Source organism: Emys orbicularis, chromosome 4, assembly GCF_028017835.1.
Source record: "Emys orbicularis isolate rEmyOrb1 chromosome 4, rEmyOrb1.hap1, whole genome shotgun sequence".
In the NCBI taxonomy this organism is placed as follows: Eukaryota; Metazoa; Chordata; order Testudines; family Emydidae; genus Emys; species Emys orbicularis.
Genome location: NC_088686.1, coordinates 91,050,887 through 91,078,627, shown reverse-complemented (window position 1 = coordinate 91,078,627; position 27,741 = coordinate 91,050,887). Strand labels below are relative to the sequence as shown.

The 27,741-nt window shown below is 38.6% G+C and overlaps 1 protein-coding gene across 1 annotated transcript in view; it reads right to left on the bottom strand.

Annotated features, from left to right (window-relative positions):
- ANO3 (anoctamin 3) overlaps positions 1–27,741 on the bottom strand; it is a 159,945-nt gene that overhangs the window by 84,166 nt on the left and 48,038 nt on the right. The window contains exons 4-8 of the mRNA XM_065402303.1: positions 26,470–26,628; positions 18,281–18,381; positions 10,794–10,838; positions 3,226–3,357; positions 965–1,071 (exon numbers count right to left, since the gene is read on the bottom strand). Of these exons, the coding sequence (XP_065258375.1) occupies positions 965–1,071; positions 3,226–3,357; positions 10,794–10,838; positions 18,281–18,381; positions 26,470–26,628 (544 nt within the window). The remainder of the gene's footprint in view (positions 1–964; positions 1,072–3,225; positions 3,358–10,793; positions 10,839–18,280; positions 18,382–26,469; positions 26,629–27,741) is intronic.

The following is a 27,741-nucleotide window of genomic DNA, read 5'->3' as shown; positions in this document are numbered from 1 at the left end:
CCTTTAAACGACATTTGCCCACCCTTCCCAGCAATTTTGCAGTTTGGCTATAGATTTGAGGTTCTGGCCCACTACGCTAATGCAATGCTAAGGTTACACATACACAAAATGTTAGGAAATACAGAAGCTAAGATTCTCAAAGTGACATGAATTCATCCCTATTTCACCTAGAATATATGGCGCCTTCCATTACCAGTTAGGCTATTAAATGTATATACAGTTCATACAAGGTGGATGAGTTAATGTTATCATAACTTTAGCACTCTAATATTTGGGGTTTAAATATCATATTCTTGCATTTGTATTAATAGGTTTAGCTTTTCTTCAGCGGGTGTTTGCAGGAAATTGAACAAATGCTTTAGGAAAATCTACAATATTTGGTATAAATTACACTTGTTTTCCCACAAGAAGAGTGAATTATAACCAGGATCATTGCTGTGAACACTAGTACCCTCTGAAATATGAAGCATAAACATAAATATTAAATTCTTAAAATGCAAACAAAGTAACATATCATAGTGTACTTATACCTTTTGACAGGAACTGTTCTAACAGCTAATCAGAAGTGAAGCTGAACCATAAGAAACTTTCATCTTCTATGAGGAATACTACTGTATTAATAGCTAACACTACTGGTTTGAATTTAACCCATAAGACAACACTGCACGTCTACAGACAAATGCTTTCACTGGCTAAACAAGAATGTCTATTTATCCATCAAATTTATAAAGTATTTTATGAACCCATTAATCAGAAAATATTGTTGATTGTCACTGAACAACAACAATTAGCAGCTTGCAATGCTCAATCAGCTCTATTGCTGACTGAATAAGTCATTCTATGAATACTGGCAATATTTATTTAGTTTATTTAATGAACACTTTTTCTTCTTTCTATAGACTAAAAATATTAGTTCTCATCATAAGACCCAATTTATATTTTTTCTAAGTATCAGAATTCTTACCCATTTTTGATTTGCCATCTTCATACTTCGTTCTCTGTAGCATGTGGTGCACTATTCTACTTCTTGTGGAGTTGCTGAAGAAGCTGTCTTTGTTGTTTATTGTAAAGCTGTTAAAATGATTGATGCCTTTTTATATTTAAAGTAATCCACAGCTTTCAAAGCACAACTATCCAACAGTTTCTTTTTACCATACTGTACATATATAATAGTAATTCACGGTTGTTACACAAGATGCAGTGATTTACATCTTCAAAGAGTCCTTTCAACACCCTGGAGAAATAGCATGTATCATTCCCATTTTACTGATGGGAGAATGGTCACCGAGGTTAAGACCAAAATTCTCATTAAGTGGCCAGTGATTTGACATGCCTCAGTTTTTGGGTGTCCAACTAGAACAGGGGTCTCAAACATGTGGCCTCCGGAGTTATTTCCTGCAGCCCGCCATAGGTGCCGACTCCACCGGCAGCCAAGCTCCCCTCAGTCCCTGCCGTCCTCCCTCCCCGCCAAGTGCACCGCATTCCCACTCCTTTGCTTACCTCCCAGCACTTCCTGCCACCAAACAGCTGTTTGGCAGCGCTTAGGACTTTCCAGGAGGGAGGGGGGAGGACCGGGGATGCGGCGTGCTCAGTGGAGGAGGCGGAGAAGAGGCAGGGCCAGGGCGGGGATTTGGGGAAAGGGTTGGACTAGGGGCAGGGAGGGGCGAAGTTGGGGCCGAGCCTTTGGTGAAGGGGTTGGAATGGGGGCGGGGAAAGGGTGGGGCCTCATGGAAGGGGTGGAGTGGGGGCGGGGGCAGGGGGGGCTTTTGTATCTTTGTATGAAAAGGTTTCAGTGATGCGGCCCTCGGTCCAATGTACTAGTCCTCATGTAGCCCTCGTGGTGATTTGAGTTTGAGATTCCTGAACTAGAAACACCTCAGGCCTGATTTTCAGAAGTACTGAGTTTTCTCAAATCCAGCTGAAGTCAATGGGAATTACAGATGTTCAGCACAATCCAGGGTCATCAAATTGCTGGAAAGGCAGCTTACCCAAGGGATGTTGGTGGGGATGGACTTTGACCTCTTGAGGTTCCTTCCACCCCTACATTGACTCTGTGATAAGTGCAACTCTAATGCAACTCACCATCTGGGCTGAGATGTCTCAAGTTGGGCACTAATAATAGATGACAGTTTTGAACATAAGAATGGACATACTGGGTCAGACCAAAGGTCCATCTAGCCCAGTATCCTATCTTCTGACAGTGTCCAATGCCAGGTGCCCCAAAGGGAATGAACAGAACAGGTAATCAAGTGATCCATCCCCTGTTGCCCATTCCCAGCTTCTGGCAAACAGAAGCTAGGGATACCATCCCTGTCCATCCTGGCTAATAGCCATTGATGGACCTATCCTCCATGAACTTATCTAGTTCTTTTTTGAACCCTGTTATAGTCTTGGCCTTCACAACTTCCTCTGGCAAGGAGTTCCACAGGTTGACTGTGTGTTGTGTGAAAAAATACTTGAAATGTTTGGCCTAAGTGATTGGTCTAATGCCATACAGTGAATTACTGCCTGGGATTAGAATTTAGCTGCTCCCAGTATCATGTGCTGTCCACTAGAATTCACATGAATTTATGGCTCCATTCAAGAGAAGTCAAGCTTTAATTCTACTTTATTAAAATCTTAAGATTAAATAAAAACTAAAAGAGGCATAATACATTAAAATCATGCATTACAAACAAGGAACATTATTCCATAGTACAGCAAAAGCAGAGATGATATGTTAGCCTGAACAGATATGTTTACAGTTTTTAGGTTGTGTATAGAAGATTAAGGATTTTCTATACATATCTGAGGCAGGAGCATTTGTTGCATACACAGCTGGCTAAAATCCAAAGTCACTGTTTTCAGCTTGTTCCCAGGGTTTTCCTTCTGTTTCAGCTGAGGGAATACACTCAGATTTAGCCCAGCTGTTTCTTGAATATGCAAAAACAAACCGGGAGTATTTGTGTTTAATAATGTAGGAGACAGAATAGCATGCTCCCTATTGGAGCCAAATTTTGCCCCTACACTATACTGCTGAACAGCCATCAATGGAAGCTACTGGTGAGTATCAGAGGACAGAATATGGCCCTAAGAGAAAACCAACAGGAAACAGCAAACCTGACACCATGTGTTTGTCAGTGACCATCTGTTAATGATTGCCTTTCTGTCACCTGGAGAGAAGAAATGAGAAAATGAAATGTGCACATGGATCTCTGCTGTTGCATTCCCAACACCAACACTTACTGGTGGATCCGCGCTCGGCTAAAGGGTGCTGTGTAACAATCTGTCTCTTCCAGGTCAGGGAGGGCCTCCTTGTCAAGCTTCATTGGATTTCTGGGCAACCAACTTTTCAGCTCTCTGATATTCCTCTGCAAACTGGAACAATGACAAGTTAGACTTATGGTCCCAGCTGCACGTCACTTTTGTTGCCATCATAGCTATATATGCTGGATGAGAATGAACTATAAGCTTGAAATGAAAGCAAGAGAGTGCTTATTTTTTCTAAATTACTAAAACAAAATTAAAAAGTCAATGCTTACGTTATTTGTGGCCCAATCTTTTGGACCTCACTCAAACACCATTCCCACTGCCATCAATGGGAGTTTTGTCGAGCAAGCATGGCAGGAGGAAGGTAATAGCATACTGCTTTAGAGAATGACTCTCTGCATTGCAATTTCTTCCCAAGGTAGCTCGTTTGGAGCAATTACAATGTCCACCCTTACTCAAGGATATGCTTAAAGTGCTTACTCTAAGATATAAACACAAACCCTTTAGATACCTCATACGCAAATTTCCCTCTTTTAAAGTGAGAATTAAAAATATAGTCCTTAATTGTATATTTATGAACCTGGTCCCTGCACATTTAATTACATCTCCATATGATTTGTAGAGCTCTGTCAAAATCTACATATTGTTATATCCCTTCAGAGTATAAGCACAAGTCAAGTAAAACAAGAATACTTTAGAACAAAAGATGAAAAATTGTCAGACAGTCAGCATTTAGACAAAAACTGATGATAATTTTCTGCAATTTTCTAAAGATTCAGGTTATCACACAATTATAGGATTTAGTTCTATGTCTGTGCTTTGTCTATGTCTTTATATAGGCAAAACTCCCTGACTCCCCCCATGAGAGATGTGCTTACATAAGGATGTCAGAACTCAGTTTATAGAAATTAGAGATGGAAGAGATCTATTAGGTAATCTAGTTAATTCCCCTACAATGACAATTCTTCCCTTCAACTTTGCATGATCCTGTATTCCATGCACCTCCAAACTCTCCTCCCATTGAAGTGAATGGGAATTTTGTGTGTTCAAGGAATACTGGATTGGGCCTCATGTTATGATATATTATATCTTTGGAGGCATGGCTGAGTGTCAAGACACCCTAATTACAGCTATATTTTTCAACTGGGTTAAGGCCTGGTTTCCAAAAGCTGCATCTGCATTTTGTACCCACAAAATGAATCCAGGGCACAAATCTGGGTACTTACTCTTATAAATATCTAATTTACATCTGCAATTAAACTGCTAATTGGGTATGGTAGTCAGAGATACAACTACTTGGAATGAGCCCACTTTTTTGTTATGGGAGCAAAAATGTAGGCATGAATTTTGCACCTGCAATTTGAACTTAGAAAGTTTACTCAGAAAAATTACTCTCACAATCAGCAAAGAAACACAGTACAAAAGAAAAGCCAATAACTACTGCTACCAAAAAAAAAAAAAAAATAGTGTGCACATTTATTATTTAGAATCGTAAAATGTAGAGCCAGACTCTCATATAATCCTAATCAGGCCATTTGCATCTAGCAGTTAAAGTTATGGGGAAATATTTTGCATCTGCCATGAAAATATCCCATGAATTAAGCTGAAAGAAAAGTGGAATATAAGTGTGATTGCTGAAAAAGCTTATTTTAAATTGGCAGCAGGCTGCATAGTACGAGCACTCAGGCTTTTCCATTAATTTTTCATTTTCAGGGAGAATCTAACATTAAAAAAAAGTTGTCTGCATTCTCAGAGTATAACATTGTATGTACTGAGACATCCCATGCTATCTGCTACTAGCCAATTACCATATGTGAGGACAGGAGATATCAGATTCTATTTAACTCACACTGCCTTTTCTGCAATTTTACATAAATTTTTCTTTGTATAATTTGTGATCGCTTAATGGTGTCTTATAAACTTGCTGAGCAACCAAGTGTCATTGTCTAACCTGAGTTTCGTAGATATGTGGGTTGCATGAAGGCTCTTATGGGTTGACCTTAAAAAGTCTTGCTCATGTGAGTAGTGATTACTCTCCCAATTAGTTTCTTTTAAGTCAAGTCAGGCTAAGGGTTTGCAGTATCCAGCTGTTAGGATTAAAATTTATGAAAAGAGCAACAGCAGCAGTTATTTTGTTCAAAACTGGCTCTACAGTGTATTTATCAACATTAGACCTGCAAAGGATGATATAGAGATTCAAAGTAAGTAGGCTCTGAAAGAAAACCCAGGTCTCCATTTATATGTTAATTTTTATGGGGCTTGTGGAGAAACTCTCATAACAAAAAATAAACAGATAAATATATAGTTTATTCTGTAGTTAGATATTGCAATAAATAAACCAAACAAATCACAAAGCTATACATGCCTATATCATAACCAGGAAAAGCTATTATGACCAATAAATGGTTCAGTACTCCAAAATTCAGACGTTGTTGAACATAAAAAAACTGCATGTTACCATACGCATACACAATGGAACAAATCAAGGATACAACTTAAGTACACGAAGCACCAGAATACCCAGCTACTGCAATTCACATGTAAGCTAGGTCATTTTCAATTCTGCAGACTTCTGATGAAGGAAGATTGGAATATATCCTTTCTAATACTTAGAAGTAAAAACTAGAGCTGAGCAAATAATTGATTTTTGTTCAGGGGGCAAATCAGATTCATTTGATTTCAAAGATTCATTTGAAACTTTCCCCCTGTTTGGTTTCATTTTCAGGTGTTTTAACCCTACCCTTTTAATACCTCTACTTAAATTTCAAAACGAAATATCATTTTGAAACAAAAAAGTTAAATCATTTCATTTTCAAAATGTTGAAACATACATTTCCAATGATTTTCTTCAGCCAGAACAATTCACCAAATTGGACTTGAATTCACAATTAGTTTCTATAGACCCTAGACTGATTTTTTTTCAGAAAATGAACTATTCATCTGCAAAATTTTGCCCAGCTCTAGTAAAAAATTCAATTAGAGATGGCAACTATGTTATTATAATTCATAATTGCCCAGATTTTGTGGGCCTAAACCAGAATTAAAATATTATGTAAACATTTTGCTGTGTGTATAGTAGAATTTATTTTGGTGTTTTCCTCAATATGAATCTTAAAAGAAAAAAGAAAAAAATTAGTCTGTCTGAAAAATCAGAGACAAAAGACAAACAAAAATCTTTTAGGTCATCTAGTCTGAAGTCTGGGAGAATTCAGACAATTTCTGATATGTGCTTTCTTTATCTGCAATGTATTTACTTTTAAAGTATGAATTATTTAGCCTTATAGAGTACGATCTTGCTGTTCCTGTAGAATGTGGAGATATGAGTGGCAGTACAAGGACATCATGATCAGGTACATATTCACTTAATCGAGTGATTTAATAAATGAGCTGGTAAAAACACAGATATTTGATCCCATAGACGACAGAGCTCTGACCCTGTAAGCATTCCATTGACTTCAATGGAAGTCCCATTCATGGAGAACTTGCAGGATTGGACCCCGTAACAGCTCTTAATTTATTACATTCTTTACTTACAAATATACATAGTCCTAAGTAAGGATGGTTATCTATCTGTACACTATGGACTAGATCCTCAGCTGGTGTAAACAGGCATAGTTCTATTAAATGCAATAGGATTATGTTAGTTTACACCAGCTTAAGATCTGGTGTCATAACCACAATCCAACTCCCACTGAAGTCAATGGAAAGACTCCAATTAACTTCTATGAAAACTGGATCAGGCCCTAAAGCCACATACTACAGAGAGATGTAGAAAAATATTGGGGTTCACTAACTAGCAAATGCATTTTTTAAAGCTAGAATTAATGACAGTTTCTGCAAGGAGAGAGCCTTATTTCACCATAAAAAAAAAAAAAAAAAAACACACACTCCTGTTTCCATTGCTCTACTCCAAGAGCTCTAATCCAAGAGTTGCCATTTTGCTGCAGGAAATATCAGTATTTCATCCTGGATAAAGACTGTGAAATAAAATAACCCATTTTGCATATCTTTAATATGCCAATTTTGAAGTAAATTTAGGGTGACAAAAATGAAGTGTGCGCATGCACAGAACTTTCCTAAACAACAGGTCCAATTCTACAGTGATTATTTATGAGCAAGTCCCACAGGACTGAATAGGTGTGGAATATCTACAGAATTACTCCTAATACATTAATATCATCATGAATTTTTAAAATATCTGACACCAAGGGTATTAAAAATCAAATCCTGCCTGTGCAGATACATCTGAGATTAGAATTTATCCCCAATACACAAAACAGTCTAATAAACTATAATCTTTTATTTAAAAATGAAGTAGGAGTGATGAGAAATATTCATTTTAATGTAGTTCTTTATTCTAGTTCTTGTGCACTCTACCTGTTAATTTCAAAATTTTAATAGAACAGTCATTCCTATGACCTATGTTTATGTTCATAGGTCACAGTTTATCAATCTATAGATTTATTATGGTAATATGGACAGTGATGCACACATACTGAAAAGAATTATAACAATGTGATTTATTTTTCAAATTTTGTGTTGTGTGCATTTTTAGGATTAATTTTCTTATTTAGATTTGGACTTTTCAATAGTAAGAGTTCACATGCAATTCTTTTAAAAAGGTGTTTGCTCTTTTAAAATGCTGGAATAAAAAAAACAGCAAAATATTTAACTTCCCTCACTTGTTTTTTTTAATTTCTCACAAAACAAACTTCATATAAAAATGAAACATGTAAGTGTATTTGTCTCTGATGTTAAAGTTCTCATGGACTTCAAGGTCAGAAGGAAGCAACAGGGGGTCCTGTGGCACCTTTAAGACTAACAGAAGTATTGGAGCATAAGCTTTCATGGGTGAATGCCCACTTCATCAGACGCAAGTAATGGAAATTTCCAGAGGCAGGTATAAATCAGTATGGAGATAACGAGGTTAGTTCAATCAGGGAGGGTGAGGTGCTCTGCTAGCAGTTGAGGTGTGAACACCAAGGGAGGAGAAACTGCTTCTGTAGTTGGATAGCCATCACAGTCTTTGTTTAATCCTGATCTGATGGTGTCAAATTTGCAAATGAACTGGAGCTCAGCAGTTTCTCTTTGGAGTCTGGTCCTGAAGTTTTTTTGCTGTAAGATGGCTACCTTTACATCTGCTATTGTGTGGCCAGGGAGGTTGAAGTGTTCTCCTACAGGTTTTTGTGTATTGCCATTCCTGATATCTGACTTGTGTCCATTTATCCTCTTGTGTAGTGACTGTCCAGTTTGGCCAATGTACATAGCAGAAGGGCATTGCTGGCACACGATGGCATATACAACATTGGTGGACGTGCAGGTGAATGAGCCGGTGATGATGTAGCTGATCTGGTTAGGTCCTGTGATGGTGTTGCTGGTGTAGTTGTATTGTGTTGTATTGGAGCTTATGCTCCAATACTTCTGTTAGTCTTAAAGGTGCCACAGGACCCTCTGTTGCTTTTTACAGATTCAGACTAACACGGCTACCCCTCTGATACTTGACACCATGCAAGGTCAGAAGGGACCATCATGACAATCTAGTCTGACTTCCTGCACATCGCAGGCCACAGAACCTCACCCACCCACTCCTGTAATTTACCCATAACTTCTGGGTGACTTACTAAAGTCCTCAAATCTTGATTTAAAGACTTCAAGTTACAGAGAATGCATGATTTACTCTAGTTCAAACCAGCAAGTGACTGTCTTGCTCTATGCTGTGAAATAGGCAAACAAACAAACAAACAAACAAAAAACAGGGTCTCTGCCAATTTGACCTGGGGGAAAATTCCTTCCTGAATGCAAATATGGCAATATTGTTTGTTACTCTACTCTTAGAAACTAGGTTGATTTCGATTGCATATTCTAGATACCTGTGTTACTAAATGGGATCATAAATCCACCTAACATCCAAGTTTTTATTACACCCAGAAATCCCCAGAAGAATTCAGTATCGAACTAAGTTTGTTTTATGGCATAGCCCTGTTACATTTGCCTTAATATTACAAAAATGTAAGTGGTTTGCTTTGAATTGTACACTAAAATGAAGCAAGCACATGCATGACGGGGAGAGGAGAAAAGCAGTTGTAAATTTATGTTATAAATTATTTCCATCTAATATTATTATTGAAACTGGATTTATAAACCAAATATTGCAATTCAGTGATATTTTGTGATTTGTTTTTGGTTAACTGGTGGTCTTGCACAACCAACAACATATTAACTGAATACTGCACAGGAAATAGTGAACTCTGGCAGGATTTGCACTCTTGGAGGCTCTATAGTGTAATAATTAATTGTCAAGCAAATGTAGATATTTGGTTCATAAATATGCTTAGCAGAATTCCTGTATTTTTTTTTAAATAATTTCGATGGATATCAATGTCTATTTTTAAGCATTTTTTTTAGAATTCTATCAATTTAAATTTTCACATTTGTGCAAAGTTATTGGTTTTAAGCTTTTAAAATTTATCTATTTAAATTTTCACAGTTGCAGGAAATTATGGGGAATTAGAAAATGTTTTTAATGATAGTAAATGTTGAGATTCAAAAAGTTAGAGGTTTATAACTGTTACAATATAAATTGTCAACATCACATATCAAAACATACCAAATAAAACCTTAAATCAAATTTCAATAATTTCATAAGCTGCATTTTTCTTACTTTGTCTCTCTACAAATTTTGATTATACTCGATGGAAATATTTCTGTTGGTGTGTGTGTGTGTGTATGGGTGAAATTGATGTTTATCAACATTTACTGATGCAAATCTAATCCTTCCAAGCTTACTCATAAGCATTAGGACATACATTTTTGGTATGGAAATTAGTCTAGAAATCTGATAAGCTTGTTCCAATTGGTACTTAAATTTTGGAACAGAACAATAGGTCTTACCAGCTCGAGGGTACCGTTTCTACAAGTGAGTGCTTCTCTATGGAAAATTAACAACCCATAATGCGAGAATGGAGCGTATGTTAGAAATATAGTAGAACCTTGCTAACTCACACAGTGAGTCAAAGACCCTTTACTGAATATTACTGTTAGCCATCAAATATATGAAACAAAAGCTCAAGGATACTGCATCACAAAGTGTACTTTTAAATTTAGGCCTTTACTCACAGGCATAAAGTGAACCTGGTGTGTATTTGCGGGCTCAGGTTCCTAGTTCAACAACTGGAGTTTGGTTTTGATTAATACAAAGACATAATGTGCTAGTAAAAAGTATATTTTGTAAAGCAACAATGAAATTTTAGTAACCGGAGGCCTCACTGCAATGCTGTCTTTGATATTAAATCTCTGCTGAAAGACTAAATGAGACCATTGTTTTGATATGAGAAGTATTTCATTTGCAGAGTGAGAATTGGGAAAAACTGTACTGTACTGCATCATGTAACAGCTGGCTATTTTAAGGCATTATTTGTGTTAATGCATTTTTGAGTTTCCATGAATCAAATTTCATGGTTTTAGTTGCTTTGGATAAATTTACAACTGCTAATGTTTAGCAGGTGACTATATGCAAGATTAGAAGCTATGCATCACCCACCAACCTGCCCATGGTTTTGCTCCTCCAGTCAGTGTAATAACACTTTTTCCTGAAAGAATAGCAGAAGTCATCTGAGAACAATCAAGTAAGAGACAGTTGAAAAGGAATCCCACATTATATAAGAACACATACCATGCACATTTACATGCTAAAGAGTGAAAAACATCTTTAAATTGAAATACAGTAATTTGTTAAGGATATTCTGATCTGTGTATCTGTTCGAATTTGAAATGGTTCATATCATGACTCTTGAAAAATGAATCTAAATTTTGATATGACTGGATCTATATAGGCTGGGCCATGTCCGACTACTGATTCACTCACTGAATTCTCAATAAAGATAATACAAGTTTTGTCCAAAAAACTATTAAGATATGGCCCTTCTTAATTTTATTAATTCTACAGGACTCATTTTCAAAATTAGTAGTTGCTTTAGTTCTGCATTAAAGGCTATATACACACTCTTAAATCTGTACATGTGACTCTCATCGACATCCATTACCATTTTGCATGCAAATCAAGAGCAGTATATGGACCCAAGATTCATTAAGCAGTAACTGGAACAAATTGTTTTTATATTTCAGTTCTCTTCTCTCTTCTTTTCACTGGGTACAGTAACTTCTGAGGGAAAAAGTCATGAACTTTCCTATGAAATCTTCACAGAGAACAGTTATTCTTGAAACACAATACACATACAGATTTGAGGCAAAATATTTTTTTCACTTCCCACTACTGCTCTACATGCCCCCTCCCTCTATATCAAGCAACCTTTACAAAAGAACATAAGAATGGCTCTACTGGGTCAGATCAAAGGTCCAGCTAGCGCAGTATCCTGTCTTCTGACAGTGGCCAGTGCGAGGTGCCCCAGAGGGAATGAACAGAACAGGTAATTATCAAGTGATCCATTCCCTGTTGCTCATTCCCAGCTTCTGGCAAACAGAATGGCTATTAGCCATTGATGGACCTATCCTCCATGAATTTATCTAGTTCTTTTTTGAAACCTGTTATGGTCTTGGCCTTCACAACATCCTCTGGCAAGGAGTTCCACAGGTTGACTGTGCATTGTGTGAAGAAATACTTCCTTTTATTTGTTTTAAACCTGCTGCCTATTAATTTCATTTGGTGACCCCCTAGTTCTTGTGTCATGAGAAGTAGTAAACAACACTTCCTTATCTACACCAGTCATGATTTTATAGACCTCAATCATATCTCCCCTTAGCCATCTCTTTTCCAAGCTGAAAAGTCCCAGTCTTATTAATTTCTCCTCAGATGGAAGCCGTTCCATATCCCTAATAATTTTTGTTGCCCTTTTCTGACCCTTTTCCAATTCCAATATATCTTTTTTGAGATGGGGCGACCACATCTGCACACAGTATTCAAGATGTGGGCGTACCATGGATTTATATAGAGGCAACATGATATTTTCTGTCCTATTATCTATCCTTTTCTTAATTATCCCCAGCATTCTGTTCACTTTTTTGATTGCCGCTGCACATCGAGTGGATGTTTTCAGAGAACTATCCATAATGACTCCAAGGTCTCTTTCTTGAGTGGTAACAGCTAATTTACATCATTTTATATGTATAGTTGGGATTATACTTTCAATGTGCATTACTTTGCATTTATCAACATTAAATTTCATCTGCCATTTTGTTGCCCAGTCTCCCAGTTTTGAGAGATCCCTTTGTAGCTCTTCGCAGTCTGCCTGGTCTTAACTATCTTTAGTAATTTTGTATCATCTGTTGCCACCTCACTGTTTACCCCTTTTCCAGATCATTTATGAATATGTTGAATAGGACTGGTCCCAGAACAGACCCCTGGGGGATACCACTATTTACCTCTTTCCATTCAATTTACCTCTCTCAATTCAAACCTTTCAATTTTGCAAGTGACTTAGGCCCTGATCCTGCAATCTCATGTAGGTGAGTGTACACTTATGTCAGCGCAGAGACCCACTGAAGACACAGGATACTGCCTGTATGGATCAGTTTGCTGGATCATGGCCTTACTTTGTACATACTAGTCACCAAAGGGTATAAGTTGCCTAGACCCTTTATGCTACTGTGTATTAAGAGTAAAGCAATGTTTTTGAGTATCCGCACTTAAAATAAATGGCTAAACTCTTTTTAGCCAATTTTCAAGAAGTATTTTCACAGGAATATCATTAAACATAAAAAATATTTCAGTTCTGGATGTTAAACAAATGAGATCCTCATCAGATGGTAACTTCACAACCTAGAATAATTCTTAGGGACTTGGCAGCCTGATTTGTGATGTTCCTAAACAGAGTTGCAAAGGGAGCACAGAAACCACAGAAGTTAATTTTTTTGATATTATACTTAAGAAACATGACTTCTTTTGTTACCTTTAATTACCCTTAACTGTTCCACTCAGGAGGAGTCCAGCTGAGCTACAGACATAGGTCATTTACTCATTATACATATTGCAATTTCTGTTTTACAGATGATATTTGTTGTGCATGCATAAACATCTTTTTGCTCGAGTTTCAATATTATATGGCAAAGCTGCTGCCTCTTATACATATATTTTAAGCATGCAATAGGTTTCTTTTTAATAGAACATTCAGGCATATCCCATTAAAAACATAAGTATAAATAATTCATGATCCCCAATGTAATCATGTGAAAATATTGAAATGTATGTCAAAGACAACAATTATTGCCAAGTATTAAAAAAACCTTATTGATAACTATTCATGTATCACTTTTCTTTTTACATTATATACCATACTGAGCCTCAAAGATCAACTGTCAGAAAAAGAGCTGGGCAAATAACTGATTTTTTGGTTCACTGGTGGTTCCTTGGCCAGGGTTAAGGGGGGAGAAACAAAAAAACCTTTTGGTTCAGGTGGAACTAAAACTGAAATTTTTCAGAATTATCAGCAAGTTGAAAAGTTGGGAAAATTTCAATTTGGGTTGAATGAAAGATTTAGTTTGACCCAGCTCTGTGACTATTGAAGTATTTTATATGAAGTGGAACAACTTCAAAGAAAGAGATTTGGAAAAATATTCCCACCCAGAATATTCCATACATTTCAACATTTACAAAATGTTTTCTTTATTCATTCAGACTGAAGTAATTGGCTGAAATCAACATAAATTTGCTTTTTCACTCAACCTGAATTTGCATTTTTCCATGAAAAAAATGTTTCAGACGAATTTCCCTCCCTCCCCCCCCCACCTGCTGTAGTAGTAATACATAATATGCACTGAAGTATGACTTTTTATCAGTAGAGTTAGTTTGCAGTTTTGCATTGACTTTACTGAGAACAGGCTCTGGGTCTTTGGATAGTCCCTTGGGATGGAAACATATAAATGATTTTGGTTCTTCTCAGCTACATTTATGCTATGTCTAGGACCAAATACTTCCCCCTTACATGGGTAATTCTGTTGATTTCAATGGGACTTCTGATGTAGGGTGACCCAACAGCAAATGTGAAAAATCGGGACAGGGTGGGAGAATAATAGGAGCCTTTATAAGAAAAAGACCCCAAAATCAGGACTGTCCCTATAAAATCAGGACATCTGGTCACCCTATTCTGATGGGAGATGTGTATTTAAGACACAGTTTAGAGATAGGCCATGAATTCAGATAAAATATTCTCTTTGGGGCTATGCCTACTATTGGTATCATTAAAGAGCAAGATTGTGACCCACCCTTACATCGCTGAGCAGGAGAGTAAGGGGGTGTAACACATGAGGCTTGATGCATCATGGGTCAACCACAGTGGGGAAAAGCAGCCTCTGTGGCGCCACTACTCCCTCTCCCATGCAGATGGAAGGGAGTGGGGTGGCTAGGATTAGGGAACGGGTAGAGCCTTAGTTCTCGGTAGGGGAAGGAATCTGCTGGTAGTAGAGAGCACACTTTGGGAGAGAACTGTATTATTCAGGTGTATAATAAGGCTACCTCTCTCCAAGAGATGAGAAGTGCAGTTACCTCAGCAACAGAATATAGACTATGTTATAACTGCTTAGAAAATGGTTAAGTAAAACCTCAGTACAAGTATGCACTTAAAAAAAAAAGTCTATTTAACATATGTATACTCTGTGTGTGTAAGCCGTGTAACTTTGCTTTTTAGAACCTACTTTTCAAGTATCTGAAGTGAAAGAAACATGAATGAAATAAAGCAGAGTAATAGCCAAGGAACCAATGGCCATGAAACAAAAGGAGAGAGAGAGAGAGAGAGAGAGAGAGAGAGAGAGAGAGACCTGGATTAAGAATTTTATTAAAAAGTTGGTTTGAATGCCTGCCTAGAAAAATTGCTAATTAGACTCCAATAAAATTGTTAGCGTATATAAATATTTGTAGGAACTGGACCTTATTTCATAAATTTATCTCTAAAGTAAGGAAATCAGCTAGATCAAATATCTAAATAATTATTGTACTTTAAGTCTTTCTAAAAATAACAAGATGGGAGAAAAAACAGTATTAGGAAATGGGGAAAAATGATTAAAGTGAAATATACAATTAATGGCCCCAATCCAACAAATACGTTTATGCATGTGAGTAACTTTATGCATCTTAGCAGTCCCACTCAAGTAAGTCATAAATGCAGGATTAGGCCCAAATTACACGACCTCACTGACTCCCAAAATATTGCCCTTTTATTTTTTTAAGTCGAAGTGAATTTCACTAGCATCCAAGCTGCAGGACTAGTCACGTAGTGGTTTATTTTTATGCTGTATTGCGTGCGGTATATAATTCCCATTCTAGCTATCACACTTCAAAGGCAGAGTAGAATGCCAGCTATGATTCCTTCTATAAAACACTAATCAGTTCCCATGCTCTTCTTTTATTAATTTGTTTTTCATTGAAATAAATAAGCAGTTATGAGAAGGCTGGGTTGTTTACAGAACTGCTAATGGGAGCTTTAATCACTCCCTGTTACTGATTCATTCTCCTCTGCCTTTGGTTGATGGCTCACTTGCTGACAAGGTCAGAGCTAGCAGACAACTATTCAGTTTTGCTCTCAAATTAAAAACAAAAACAAAAACAAAAAACAGCCCCCCCCCCTTTTTTTGATGGTGGTTGTTCAAATATTTCAGAGTGTTGAGCCTAAATTAGCAATATTACAACTTGGAAAACTTGCACTTCTCATCCTAAAAGTGCTCCAAAGACATTAGCCAATTTGATCTCAACATTCCTGTCAGCTAGGAAAAAGTATCGTCTCCTCTTTTTTACAGGGAAATCTTGCTCACATTTAAGCTAATTGATTTCAGTGAGGTCAGAATCTCACCTAATAAAGTTTTGATTTAAAAAAAAAATTGCATGGACCTGAATTTACATACACAACCTCAGCTTGCACAAGCAAATTAGGTATTTTGCTTCCACAATTTAGTAAAGACAATTAAAACAGACTCATGTAGTTTTGCCAATGCAGCAGCAGGAGTCATAAACAGAACCAGGATTAGAATGCCAAACTGTCACTCCTCTAATCAGACCACTAGGCTGCATCACTCCCCCATGACAAGACAGTCAGGCAGCTGACTAGCTCTAAGAGCCCATTTTATTATATTTTTACCAAGAGTTTTTTCCCATCTTGCTGGAAGTAAACACCAGTTATCTGGCACAAAGCTGAAACAAGTTGTTAGAAATGCTGGCTGTAAGTTTCACCAACAAATTAAAGAATATCCAGAACATCCCTATCTTTGTGCAAGAACTAGCTGTGGATTCATCAAGACTAGACACGGGAATAAATTCACCTCCTCTAAGCCCCGAAGAACATCTTAAAAAGCCAAATATGGAATCCATGTGTAAGGTTTGCAGCGGCTGACTGGGAAATTCAGTGATATTCCCCATCAATCAAAAGCTAAGATAGCAACAAATAACTGGTGAACTGTCTAAATGAATTCCAATCTTCAGTTAGAATCCCAGGGCAGATGTCCCTCCCATATGATAAAACTTGCTCAAGGGGAGGAAAACTGAGAATCCCCTCACAGAGTTTCTCCTTGTTTGTCAGCGATGGGGTTGCTCCCCAAAAATAGACTGCTGAACCCACCCCCCAGCCCTGTGGAACTCAGAGGATCATTTGGAGACCAGAGCTATTTGTGTAGAGGCCTCATGCTTCTGCACTAGATCCAAACCCAGCATAGACTGCTCTTGTCTGCTGGTAAAAAGCCCATTTTGTTTAGTGGTTTAAAATGGCAAGAAAGAAAGAGTTCATTTGGGTCCTGAAATTTAGAGAAAAATGAATATTTGAACCGTTAACAATGAATCATTCAAGTGAGAGAGAAGCACATATGGCAATATCAAAAAATCTTCCTTAATCACATGGTAAATGATTATTAATCAAGTTGTTTACTATGAAAAGGGATCTGGGAAATGATTCAGTCAAAGAGTTTAAATTTCATAATGCTCTGGTTTAATGTAGGGATGGGTACTCAAACCTATTTTCAGTTGAAGACAGACAGGCTGCCTGAGAGTTTCTGGGTGAAGTCTAAGCTTAGGACCTATTTACATGAAGGATTATCTCTCTCTCCCCATGCCATACTGTCATAGTTGAAATCAGCAGAGGCACTCCAGCGAGAGCCCCACTGATGTCAGTGAGAAGGAGCTGCTGTAAGGGCATTCTCAGTGAGGCATTCTCACTTTGGAATTTGATTGCCACCTTGGCCTGATGTATCCCAGATCCAGTGAGTTTCAGCACACACTACAAGGGTTATCTTCCCCCCCGCCCCCCACAGGCATTTAAAAATTATGGGAAATTATAAGCATGGGGAATTGTTGCAGGGGTGGGGGAATTGCATATTACATCTACTGGTTTCCTGGAGATAGGTTATTTTTAATTGTATTTCTGTACTTACTACAAGAATACATTTATGTTGTAATTTTTAATTTTAAAAGTGTTTAGAGTTTATGGACAAGGCTGCCTTTTAGCATTTGTATAGCTCTAAATAAATAAGGAGACTGAAGATCATCAATCTGGAAACAGGAAGTGAAGAGAATTCCAGGAACACAAGGGCTCTGGCTTTCTCCAGAATGTCAGGGTTTTATCTCTGAAAGAGCGAATATTAGTTGACTCTGTAACTTCCCTTGCCTTTGGATATAATTCCAGTCAAGCTCTGGCTGTGATCCATCATTCAGAAGAAGATTCCGTGCTCCTAAGCCTAAAACCACAAACCACAGATCTTTTGAGACCATGAAAAGGACCTCCATAAAAGGTCTTGCAAAATGTGTGTGATTTGCTTTGAGCAGTAAGTTCTTCAGGGATATGTGAGTTTGTTAAGAAAGTAAGCTTTTAATACAGTGGCCTCTATCATCAGCCATGTTTTTACCCCCAAAATTGGCCTTAAAAATTATTGTTTTTGAAGAGATCAGAAGAGAGGAATTTAGTTATAATGCAGCAGGAGGCTTTTTTGTTCAGTTTGAACAATAGGAGGGGACTCCATGTTACCTTAATGAATGAGTAAAAACAGTTAAATATAAAGCATAAAAATCAAAGTATTAAAAATAAAATAGTTACCACAATACCTGAAAGGCATCCTGATGTTCATTCTTTCTGCATATTTGCATAACGTATCCCATGGACAGTGAATTTTAACAAACATTATGTCGTTGCTCGTAATAGCTGGCTGCAATGGGTGATAAAATAAATATATATTAACAGTTGAGTACCACGTAGCAGTCTGGTTTCTGAAAACATGCCTATGGGCCAACTTCTGCTCTCAGAGGTGTGCGCTTTGCTCCCACTAAAGTCTATGGCATCATCTAGAGTCCTAAGTAAAGAATAGTACATGATAATATGTGCACTGAAGTTGCAATGAGATATGGAGATGAGCATAATCAAAGACATCTTCCAGTCTATTCCACTGACCATACAGACTGCTGTTTTCTAGTGTTTTATATTTATAGTCTTATTATGAATGTCTTTAAAGATAGGGCTTCCACCACTGCCTTTGGAACACTATTCCCCAGAACTATATATATTGATTAAAAAAAAAATCTATCCTTACACTCTTGTACCATTCTTGGGGTGAAATTCTGATCATAATGAAGTCAATAGGAGTTTTGCCATTGACTTCAATGGAGTCAAGATTTCACCCTACGTGCTAGCCTTTTTACATTTATTATAAATTATAAGCAACAAGTAAGCAATATAATAAAACAGAAAGTTCAAAAGCCATATGTTACATGAAGTGCTGTATGAAATATTCATTACATAATTAAACACACTCAATGTTACTATTTTTGGAGTCTGCAGAGCTCCCAGAAACATGCAGTGTTTTAGTATGAAAGTTTTCACAAGTAAAGTGTTCTTCAAAGTAGAGCATAATTTTTTTTACATTATCTTGTTGCTCACAGTCATTGAGAGATAACTTCATTTTAGGTGCATTTCAAATTTCCTTTTCAAAATGGCATTATAGTGGTAGTTGAAAGACTGACGTCGCCTTGCATTTCTTCTGAATCAGACTGGCTGAGCCTACTCCATGGGCTCAGTAAGATAAACAGAATTCATTGTGATTCATTTTCCTAGAGGAAGTGACTCAGTTTTATGAACTGTTTCTGAGCCAGTCAGAAGAATGTTACTGTAACTTACTTTTCCAAAGGACTTAGCCCTTAGAGTAACCTAGTAACTATTCATAAGGGGCTTTAGGATAGGGCTCTATTCCATATCTCTGGGAGCCAACAGCAGTCGGAGGTGGTTTTCTTCAGCTTTCTGCCAGAGTGAGTAAATGAAAAATTTACCCCCGCCCCGCCCACGACCATTCTGGATTGGCATCACAGAGACTATGATGGGTGGCTCCCACTTGAAGACACCAGTGTGGAGAATGGATCTACCATCTGCCCAAGGATGGTGTCAGCAGGCCATATGTCCTTCTCCCCAAGATGACAAGCCTAAATAGGGGATATGGGTGCGGTAACAAGGGTATAGTCTGGTGTGGGCCTGCTAAGGGAAGACGACAAATATCATGTCTGTTTTGTGCCTTTATAGATTTCAATTTTTTCCCAAATCATAATCAACACTGTAGAATTACATCTAATTTGCTGAATTTACTGATTTGCAAAATCTTCTCAAGGATCTTGAGCATTGCATGATGAACAAATAACAAATATCCAAAACACAAGACCTGGTAGTAATGGGGACTTTAATTACCCAGACATCTGTTGGAAGAGTAATATGGCAAAACACAAAATTTCCAATAAGTTCTCGGAATGTATTGGGGAAAATGTTTTGTTTTAGATGACAGAGGAAGTAATCAGGGGTACAGCCATTTTACACTGATCTGAAGGTTAAAGGGAATTTGGGTGAGAGTCATTATGATAGATTTCATGTGTCTGACAAAGCGGGTATTCACCCACAAAAGCTTATGCTCCAATACGTCTGTTAGTCTATAAGGTGCCACAGGACTCTTTGTCGCTTTTTACATGATAGATTTCATGATTCTAAGGAAATGAAAGAGTGTGAGCAGCAGAATAAGAAGAATGGAATTCAAAAAAGACAAAATCAGAGGACTTCCCATGGGAAGAAATCCCAAGAGATAAAGGATTTCAGGAGAGCTGGCAATTTCTCAAGAGACAATATTAAATGCACAACTACAAACTATTCTGATCAGGGCCGGCTCCAGGCACCAGCCGACGAAGCACGTGCTTGGGGCGGCACCTTAGAAGGGGCGGCAAATGTTGGGGTGGTGGTGGGCGTTCGCAGTGTTTTTGTTGGTTTTTTTTTTTTGTTCGGTGGGGCGGCGCTAGAGGGTTTTTTTTTTTTTTTTTTTCATTTCGGCCGGGCAGCGCGGGGAGTATTTCGGCGGCGCGGCGCTGGAGGTGGGGCGGGGGCTTCGGCGGCCCGGCCCGGCGCACCGGGGGGTTGGGCGGCCTGGCGCAGTGCTTCGGGGGGGGGGGTGGGCGGGGGTTTGGGTGGCGCGGCGCTGGGGGGGGGGGGGAGGCGGGGGCTTCGGCAGGCCCGGCCTGGCACGGCGCACCGGGGGTTTGGGCGGCCCGGCTCGGCGCTCGGGGGGGTTGGGCGGCGTGGCGCTTCGGAGGGGCAGGGGTTTGGGTGGCCCGGTGCGGCGTTCAGGGCTTTGGGCGGGGCGACGCGGCGCTCGGGGAGGGTGGAGGGTTCGGCGGCCCGGCGCAGCGCGGCGCTCGGGGGTTTGAGCGGCCCGGCGCTCCAGGGGTTTGGGTGGCCCGGTCCGGCACTCTGGGGGGAGGGGGTGTTATGGTGGGGCGGCGCTCTTCTTTTTTGCCTGGGGCGGCAAAAAAGTTAGAGCCGGCCCTGATTCTGATGCAAAGGAAAGATAGGATGAATAATAAGATGCCATCAGGAGTGCTTTAATGATCTGAAAATCAAAAAGGAATCCTACAAAAAATGGAAACTGACAAATTGCTAAACAGGAATATGAAATATACAAGCTTGTAGGGACAAAATCAGAAAGAATAAGGTGAAAATGAGCTATAGCAATGGATATAAAAGGCAATAAGAGGTTGGTCTTTAAATACATTAGGAGCAAGATAAAGATGCAGGAAATTGTAGGTCCTCTACTTAGCATGGAAGAAGAGTTTATAACATCATGAAGGCGAAGGCAGGGCCGGCTCCAGGCACCAGCTGAGCAAGCTGGTGCTTGGGGCAGCAGATTGTTCGAGGCGGCATTCTGCCCAATCCTAGGGCGGCACGGCCGTTTTTTTTTTTTTTGGTTCCGGAGCACCCTGCAGGGCAGTCCTCTTCCTTCCCTCCCCGCAGACCGGAGCGGAGCCCTCGCGGCAGGCAGCAGGAGGCTTTGCAGCGGGAGGGGCCGCGTGGCAACGCCCCCGCTGTAGCCCTGACCGTCCCCTTCACTCTCTCTCCCGCCCGCTCCCTCCCCCACAGCCGGTCCCCCTGCACCCACGCTCCGGCCGCGCCGCAGGGTTTTTTTTTTTTTTTTGGCTTGGGGCGGCCAAAAAGACAGAGCCGGCCCTGGGCGAAGGTGCTTAACATCTATTTTGCTTCAGTCTTCACTAAAAAAGTTAATGGTGCTCATACTCAATACAATTAATATTAACAATGGGGACAGAATGCAAACCAAAATAGGGAAAGAATAGGTTAAAGAATATTTAGATAAGCTAGATGTATTCAATTTGGCAGGACCTGATTAAATTTATCCTAAGTACTTAAACAGAAGTCGCTGAAGCAAACTCAGAACTGTTAGCAACTATCTTTGAGAAATGATGGAAGATGGATGAGGTCCCAGAGGACTGGCGAAGGGCAAATGTAGTACCAATCTTTAAAAGGGGGAACAAAGAGGACCCAGAAATTATAGACCAGTCAGCCTAACTTCAATACCTGAAAATATACTGGAGCAAATCATCTATGTGAAAGGACCTAGAGCATAATAAAGTTATAAGGCATAGCCAATATGGATTTGTCAAGAACAAATCATGCTAAACCAACCTAGTTTTCTTCTTTGACAGGGTCTGTGGCCTAGTGGATGGAGGAAGCAGTAAATGTGACATATTGATTTTAGTAAAGCTTTTGATACAGACCTACATAACATTATCATAAGCAAACTAAGGAAACGTGGTCTAGATGAAATTCTACAAGGTGGGTACAGAAGTGGTTGAAAGACCATACACACAGTGGTTCACTATCAAACTGGGAGGTCTTATCTAGTGTGGTCCCACAGGGGTCAGTCCTGGGTGTGGTGCTATTAAATATTTTCATTAATGACTTGGATAATGGAGTAGAGACCATGGCTTATAAAATCTGCCGATGACAGCAAGTGGGGGGGGGGGGGGGGTTGCAAGCACTTTGGAGGAGAAGATTAGAATCTAAAATGACTGACAAATTGGAGAGCCCTAGCGTAGTCTTCCAAGGGAGGTTGGGAATCTTGGTCATTGGAGGTTTTCAAGAACAGGTTGGACAAACACTTGTCAAAGATGGCCTAAGTTTACTTGGTCCTGCTTCGGCTCAGGGGGGTGGACTCGATGACTTTGAGGGCATTCCCATCACAATATTTCTATTTTCTTATTATTACTGCTTCCTACATTGCTCCTTCCTGGTCAATATTTCAATTTCAGATTGTTTTCCTCCAGATGTATTCACTTGCATTTTTATAGATCAAACATACTGGTGGGGTTGAGTCTTTTCTTCCAAGAAATGGACCTTCCAAGGTCCATTCTTAACCATTTTGGGGGAGATTTCAAAGGCCAAACAGGCAGTTAGATGCGAAACTCTCATTAAAAGTCAATAGCACCTGGGCACCTCATTCCACGTCTTTGGATTTTTATTTTATTTTAAAATTAATATTTTTAACCAATTTTTTTTTAATAAATCTAATAACAATAAGTTTGGATTCATAAGTGACATGTTTATTTTTTCTGTTTTATCCCCCACCTGCAGTTTAACTCCAGAAAACTTTCCAGCTGGTTGCTGATTACTTTTTAAATCAATGCGATATCTCTGGAGAGAAACTAATATTAAAGTAATTGGCAATGTAGCAGGTGGTAAATCATTTTGAGTATACATTTTATTATTGTTCTTTCTGTTAGCAATCTTCTTTGTTTTAATACATGCCTTTCATCTTCCTTCCCTCTCAGTCCTCTTTACAAGTTTTAACTGTGAGAGTAGGAACTGAAAATGGTTTATCACCACAGACAATTGGATTTTGAAAGCCTATTGTTAATACACTCGAAGGACAAAATTAAGGCCGTGGTGAAAGCAGGTACAACTCTTAATGAAGTTAACAGGAGTTATACCCATTTATGCCAGTGATTAATTTGACAATGAGACTTTACATAAGGAATGTAAATAATGAAATGTAAATATATGTAAAACTCATTTATCATATCACTCTGCTGGACATTTCCTCAGAACTAATTAAAACAGCAAGGGAAAGATCATCATCTTGTGTTAATCTGTATAAATCCACTGAAGTCACCACCTCATTATGCACTGGATCTGGTGTAAAACCTACTGTAGATTTTTGGTAGTAGTTTCTGCCTCGGTTATTTCAGAGTACTGGTCAGGAATGGGCGGCGGAGGGTGGGGGTTTGTCTATCAGGACATGACAGTGGTTTGCTATGGTGTATGTGTGGATGGGGAATAATTTTTACTACTACCTATTTCATTTTGTTTTCAAGTGAAAGGATTATAAAATCTTATGCGGATTTTAATTTTTTTAAATATACACTTAGGACCTGATCTTGCACCACTGAGTGAGAGTAAGAGCTGAAAATACTTCAGGTCTGAGTGTCTCATGCAAGCAGCAAGAAGGACATTAGAAAGTAATTCCATCAAATCTCCTTCATAGTTAACATGCTTTCTGTCTTTATCCCTCCTCACTTCTTTCCCCTTGTTTTAACAGGCTTCTCAGTACTAGTACTCTGAGTAAAATACATCCCAAGACAATCAAGTTGCAGAAGGCTCCGAACACAATGGAAAAGTAGAACATCCTCTGTTTGGGAGGAAGATGGCTGTGAAGTTGGCATATAGGGGACTCTCACCCCTCCAATGCCAGCTCTACATCATTCAGCACACAAAAAGGGGATCTGGATAGCCCAGAGAGCCCAGTGAATCTGACAAAAAGAGATCAGAGCCACTATTCCATTGCAGGGAGCCGGAACAGTTGGTATAAAGGGATTAGTTACAGAGATGCCCCACACTTTGCCTGTTACTTGGTGGTGAATTCCTATCCATGTTGTGGAAAGGATTGAATTTCATCCACTATGCTGACAGACCGCTTCCAATTTATAAATATTGGCAGAAGTCACTTATCAGTGGACATGATCCTGCAGTTCTTACTCACTGAAAACTGCCATGCTGAAGCCAAAGAGCATTTTGCCTGAGGATAGATAGTTGGGTCCATGACAATATTTCTTACACATATCTAAAAGGAAATGCTACTTTTATTCTATAATTCTTGAAGGAATATTAATCATTTCAATGCTTAACCTTTAAGACAGACAAGATAGGTGAGGTAATATCTTTCATTGGATCAACTTCCGTGGTTGGAGGAGACAAGTTTTTGAGCTTATATAGAGCTCTTCTTCAGGTCTAGTTAAGCTTGAAAGCTTGCTTTTTTTCCATCAACCAATAAAAGGTATTACCTTACCCACCTTGTTTCTCTAATATCCTGGGACCAACTCGTGTGGCTACAACAACACTGCAAACAACCTTTAAAACACAGATAATAGGGAGAAAATGTTATCTACATAACACCGGAAGGGCACAGTAATGTATGTTTTTAACTATACTGTCTTTGCGTGGCAGCTTGCAAGGTGTCATATTAAGGGGACTGAAAAAATAAAGTGAATTTAAGAATAAATACATTACAATTACAAAGATTTACAGTTTTGTTTTAAGTCATTTTACAGACTTATAATGTTGCTTTGCATGATTTTTTTTCTTTCAAAATGATTGTTTTGCATCTAAACTTGTCACATTTAAACAATATCTTGTTAGAGAATTATCTGATATTCAAATTAAATTCTGAATTTAGAAAGCTTTACTTTTCTAAAATGTCAAGTTTATTGCTTGTTAATAGGCTTTTGGGGATAATGGTTCTGTTTTCAAAATATCAGACATTTTCAGATTTTTTTTCTGTTTTGCTAGATTGGATCAAAATAGTAACAACAATATTAAATACAATAATTTCAAAATTAGCTAATTTAATTGTCAAATTAGCTGAGACTGTGTGTAGGTATGTGCACGAATGACTTGAAAGAGTCTAACAACTTTGTTTAAATAAGACCCTATTCTGGTCTCCATTTAACTGGTGTAAATCAGGAGTAATTCCACTGAATGCTATGGAAGTTCACAAGCGAGAGGAGAATAAAGTGCAGAGCCTGCTTCTGAATTGAGTTTGTACATAAATATTCCTGCTCTATAATCTACAATTCAAAAAACAGACAAAACACATTTTCCTAGCAGGATTTCTGACTTTAAATCCCTTAGCTGAGATATTTTGAGCTATTACTGCTATCAGAGTAGTTGTAGGGGGTTGTATTTGGGGAAACATTATAGCAGTGGATAGACATCCTATTTTATCTTACTGCTATCCTTGGCCCAACAACGCCACCAATTCAGCATACTGTTAAAATGGTTCTGGGGGAATCAGATGGGACGTATCAACCTCATCATCTTGTAGAGTAGAGTAGATCTCATAGAGTAGTGGGTGGTAAATGGTTATCTCCTCCCTTAAAAAATTTCAAACATTTACCCTTTCAAAGTTTCTCATGAAAAACCAGAGATAGACACTCCATCACCCCAGAAGAGCCAATACCTGGTGGTGAAGACACTTAGCTGGATGCTGAGATCCATATTCAAGTCCCTGGTCTGAATCAGTAAAAGAAGATTGGGAAGGGACTCTTTTTCGAGCCTATCAATGCTGTTTGGACTGACTAGTGGGTGGACTTCAGTTTTTACTTCACAGTGCTCCCATCTGTGCCAGCTGGGAGAGTGAGAAAGAAAACACTAAGTAGATAGGGCCCAATTGACCACTGTACCACTCCATACATCAGTTCATCTCCACTGATTTAAATGGAATAATGCCAACATAAACAAGATCAACATAGTGGTGAACCTGTCCCTTTCTGATTTAGATGGTAACATATAACACTAAAATCCTGGTCAGCACTTATAATTTTGAAAGTCTGTTTGTAACAAATTAGGAATATTCTTAACATTTAATAGTTTATCACAATAATTTATAGGTCATCTCAGAATAAATATATACTAGAAGACATACCTCTCTTTCTAACATTAAGCCCTCTGCCCTCAGGTTCTTTTCAAAAGTGTTTCTTTTTTCTATTTGTAGACTTGACTTTTTATAGACCAAGATGTAATCAATGCGCTTTTTACCATCTTTGAAGAAGAGGCCTGATGATGCTATGGCATTCATCTCATTCTGAAAAACAAATAAAATTGGTTACAAACAGGATTATACATTAGAAAAAATGTAAACATTAAACATAAATACTGCATAGTGCAAGGCATGTGCTCATTGAATTGCATGTGAAGGGGTAATTGGAAGGGCAGGCATGGACAAACCTGACAATTGTTCTCCAGAATCTCAGGTTTAATTATAACACACATTTTAGCTATTACATTTGCAAAGAAAACCTTCAAGCATGAAATGAGTAACAGATGCCTACATCTACCAGAGTTTTCAGAAAACCTGAAATAGCAGCTGTGAATTATGAAGTCCCCCCATCCCCCCCATTCATTTCAACAGATACTACTTCAGATGCACACAACTATTTCACTGCTTATCACATCATTTAAGAAAGGAGAGGATGTGCCAACGACAAAGTATTTCCCAAAGTGTAGGAAGCAAATGGGATAGAAATCAAGATGTGTAGGCCTTTAACACCACATAGCAAGTGGAAGAAAAGATTGGTTTCATTCTTCTGAATAAGGACTCAATTTTCAAATGTTTGGGAAATACTGACATTGTGTAATAAAGACTGATGGCAAACACAGAATATCAAAGACATGGCAGAAAACTCACTTTAGGGCTAGTGTACACTGGCAATGCTAAAGTGCTCCGTGGCAGCGCTTTAACATGGCTTATGTGGTTGTGGCGCTCTAAAAAAACCCACCTCAATAAGGGGCGTAGCTCCCAGTGCCGGGGCACTGTTTACACTGGTGCTTTACAGCGCTGCAACTTGCTGCCCTCATGGGGGTGTTTTTTCACACTCCTGAGCAAGAAAGTTGCAGCGCTGTTAATTGACTCAAACCCAGTGACTGAATCTTATTCATTTTTTTCCCAACAATAAAGATACTTTATTCTTTCAAAGAGCCAGGGGAAAATGACAACAAAGAATGGTAACAATTGCAAGAAACATTGTCATTTTAGGACCCTATAATGCAAACACTTAGAGATGTGAATAACGATATGCAAAAGAGTAGGAACATGGGGAAAGTTACTCTAAGTGTTTGCAAGAACGAGCCCAAATTTGTGGAAAATTACAGGGTTATTTCCCCTGCCTTCTGGGGAGCATTATGATCAGGGCCGGCT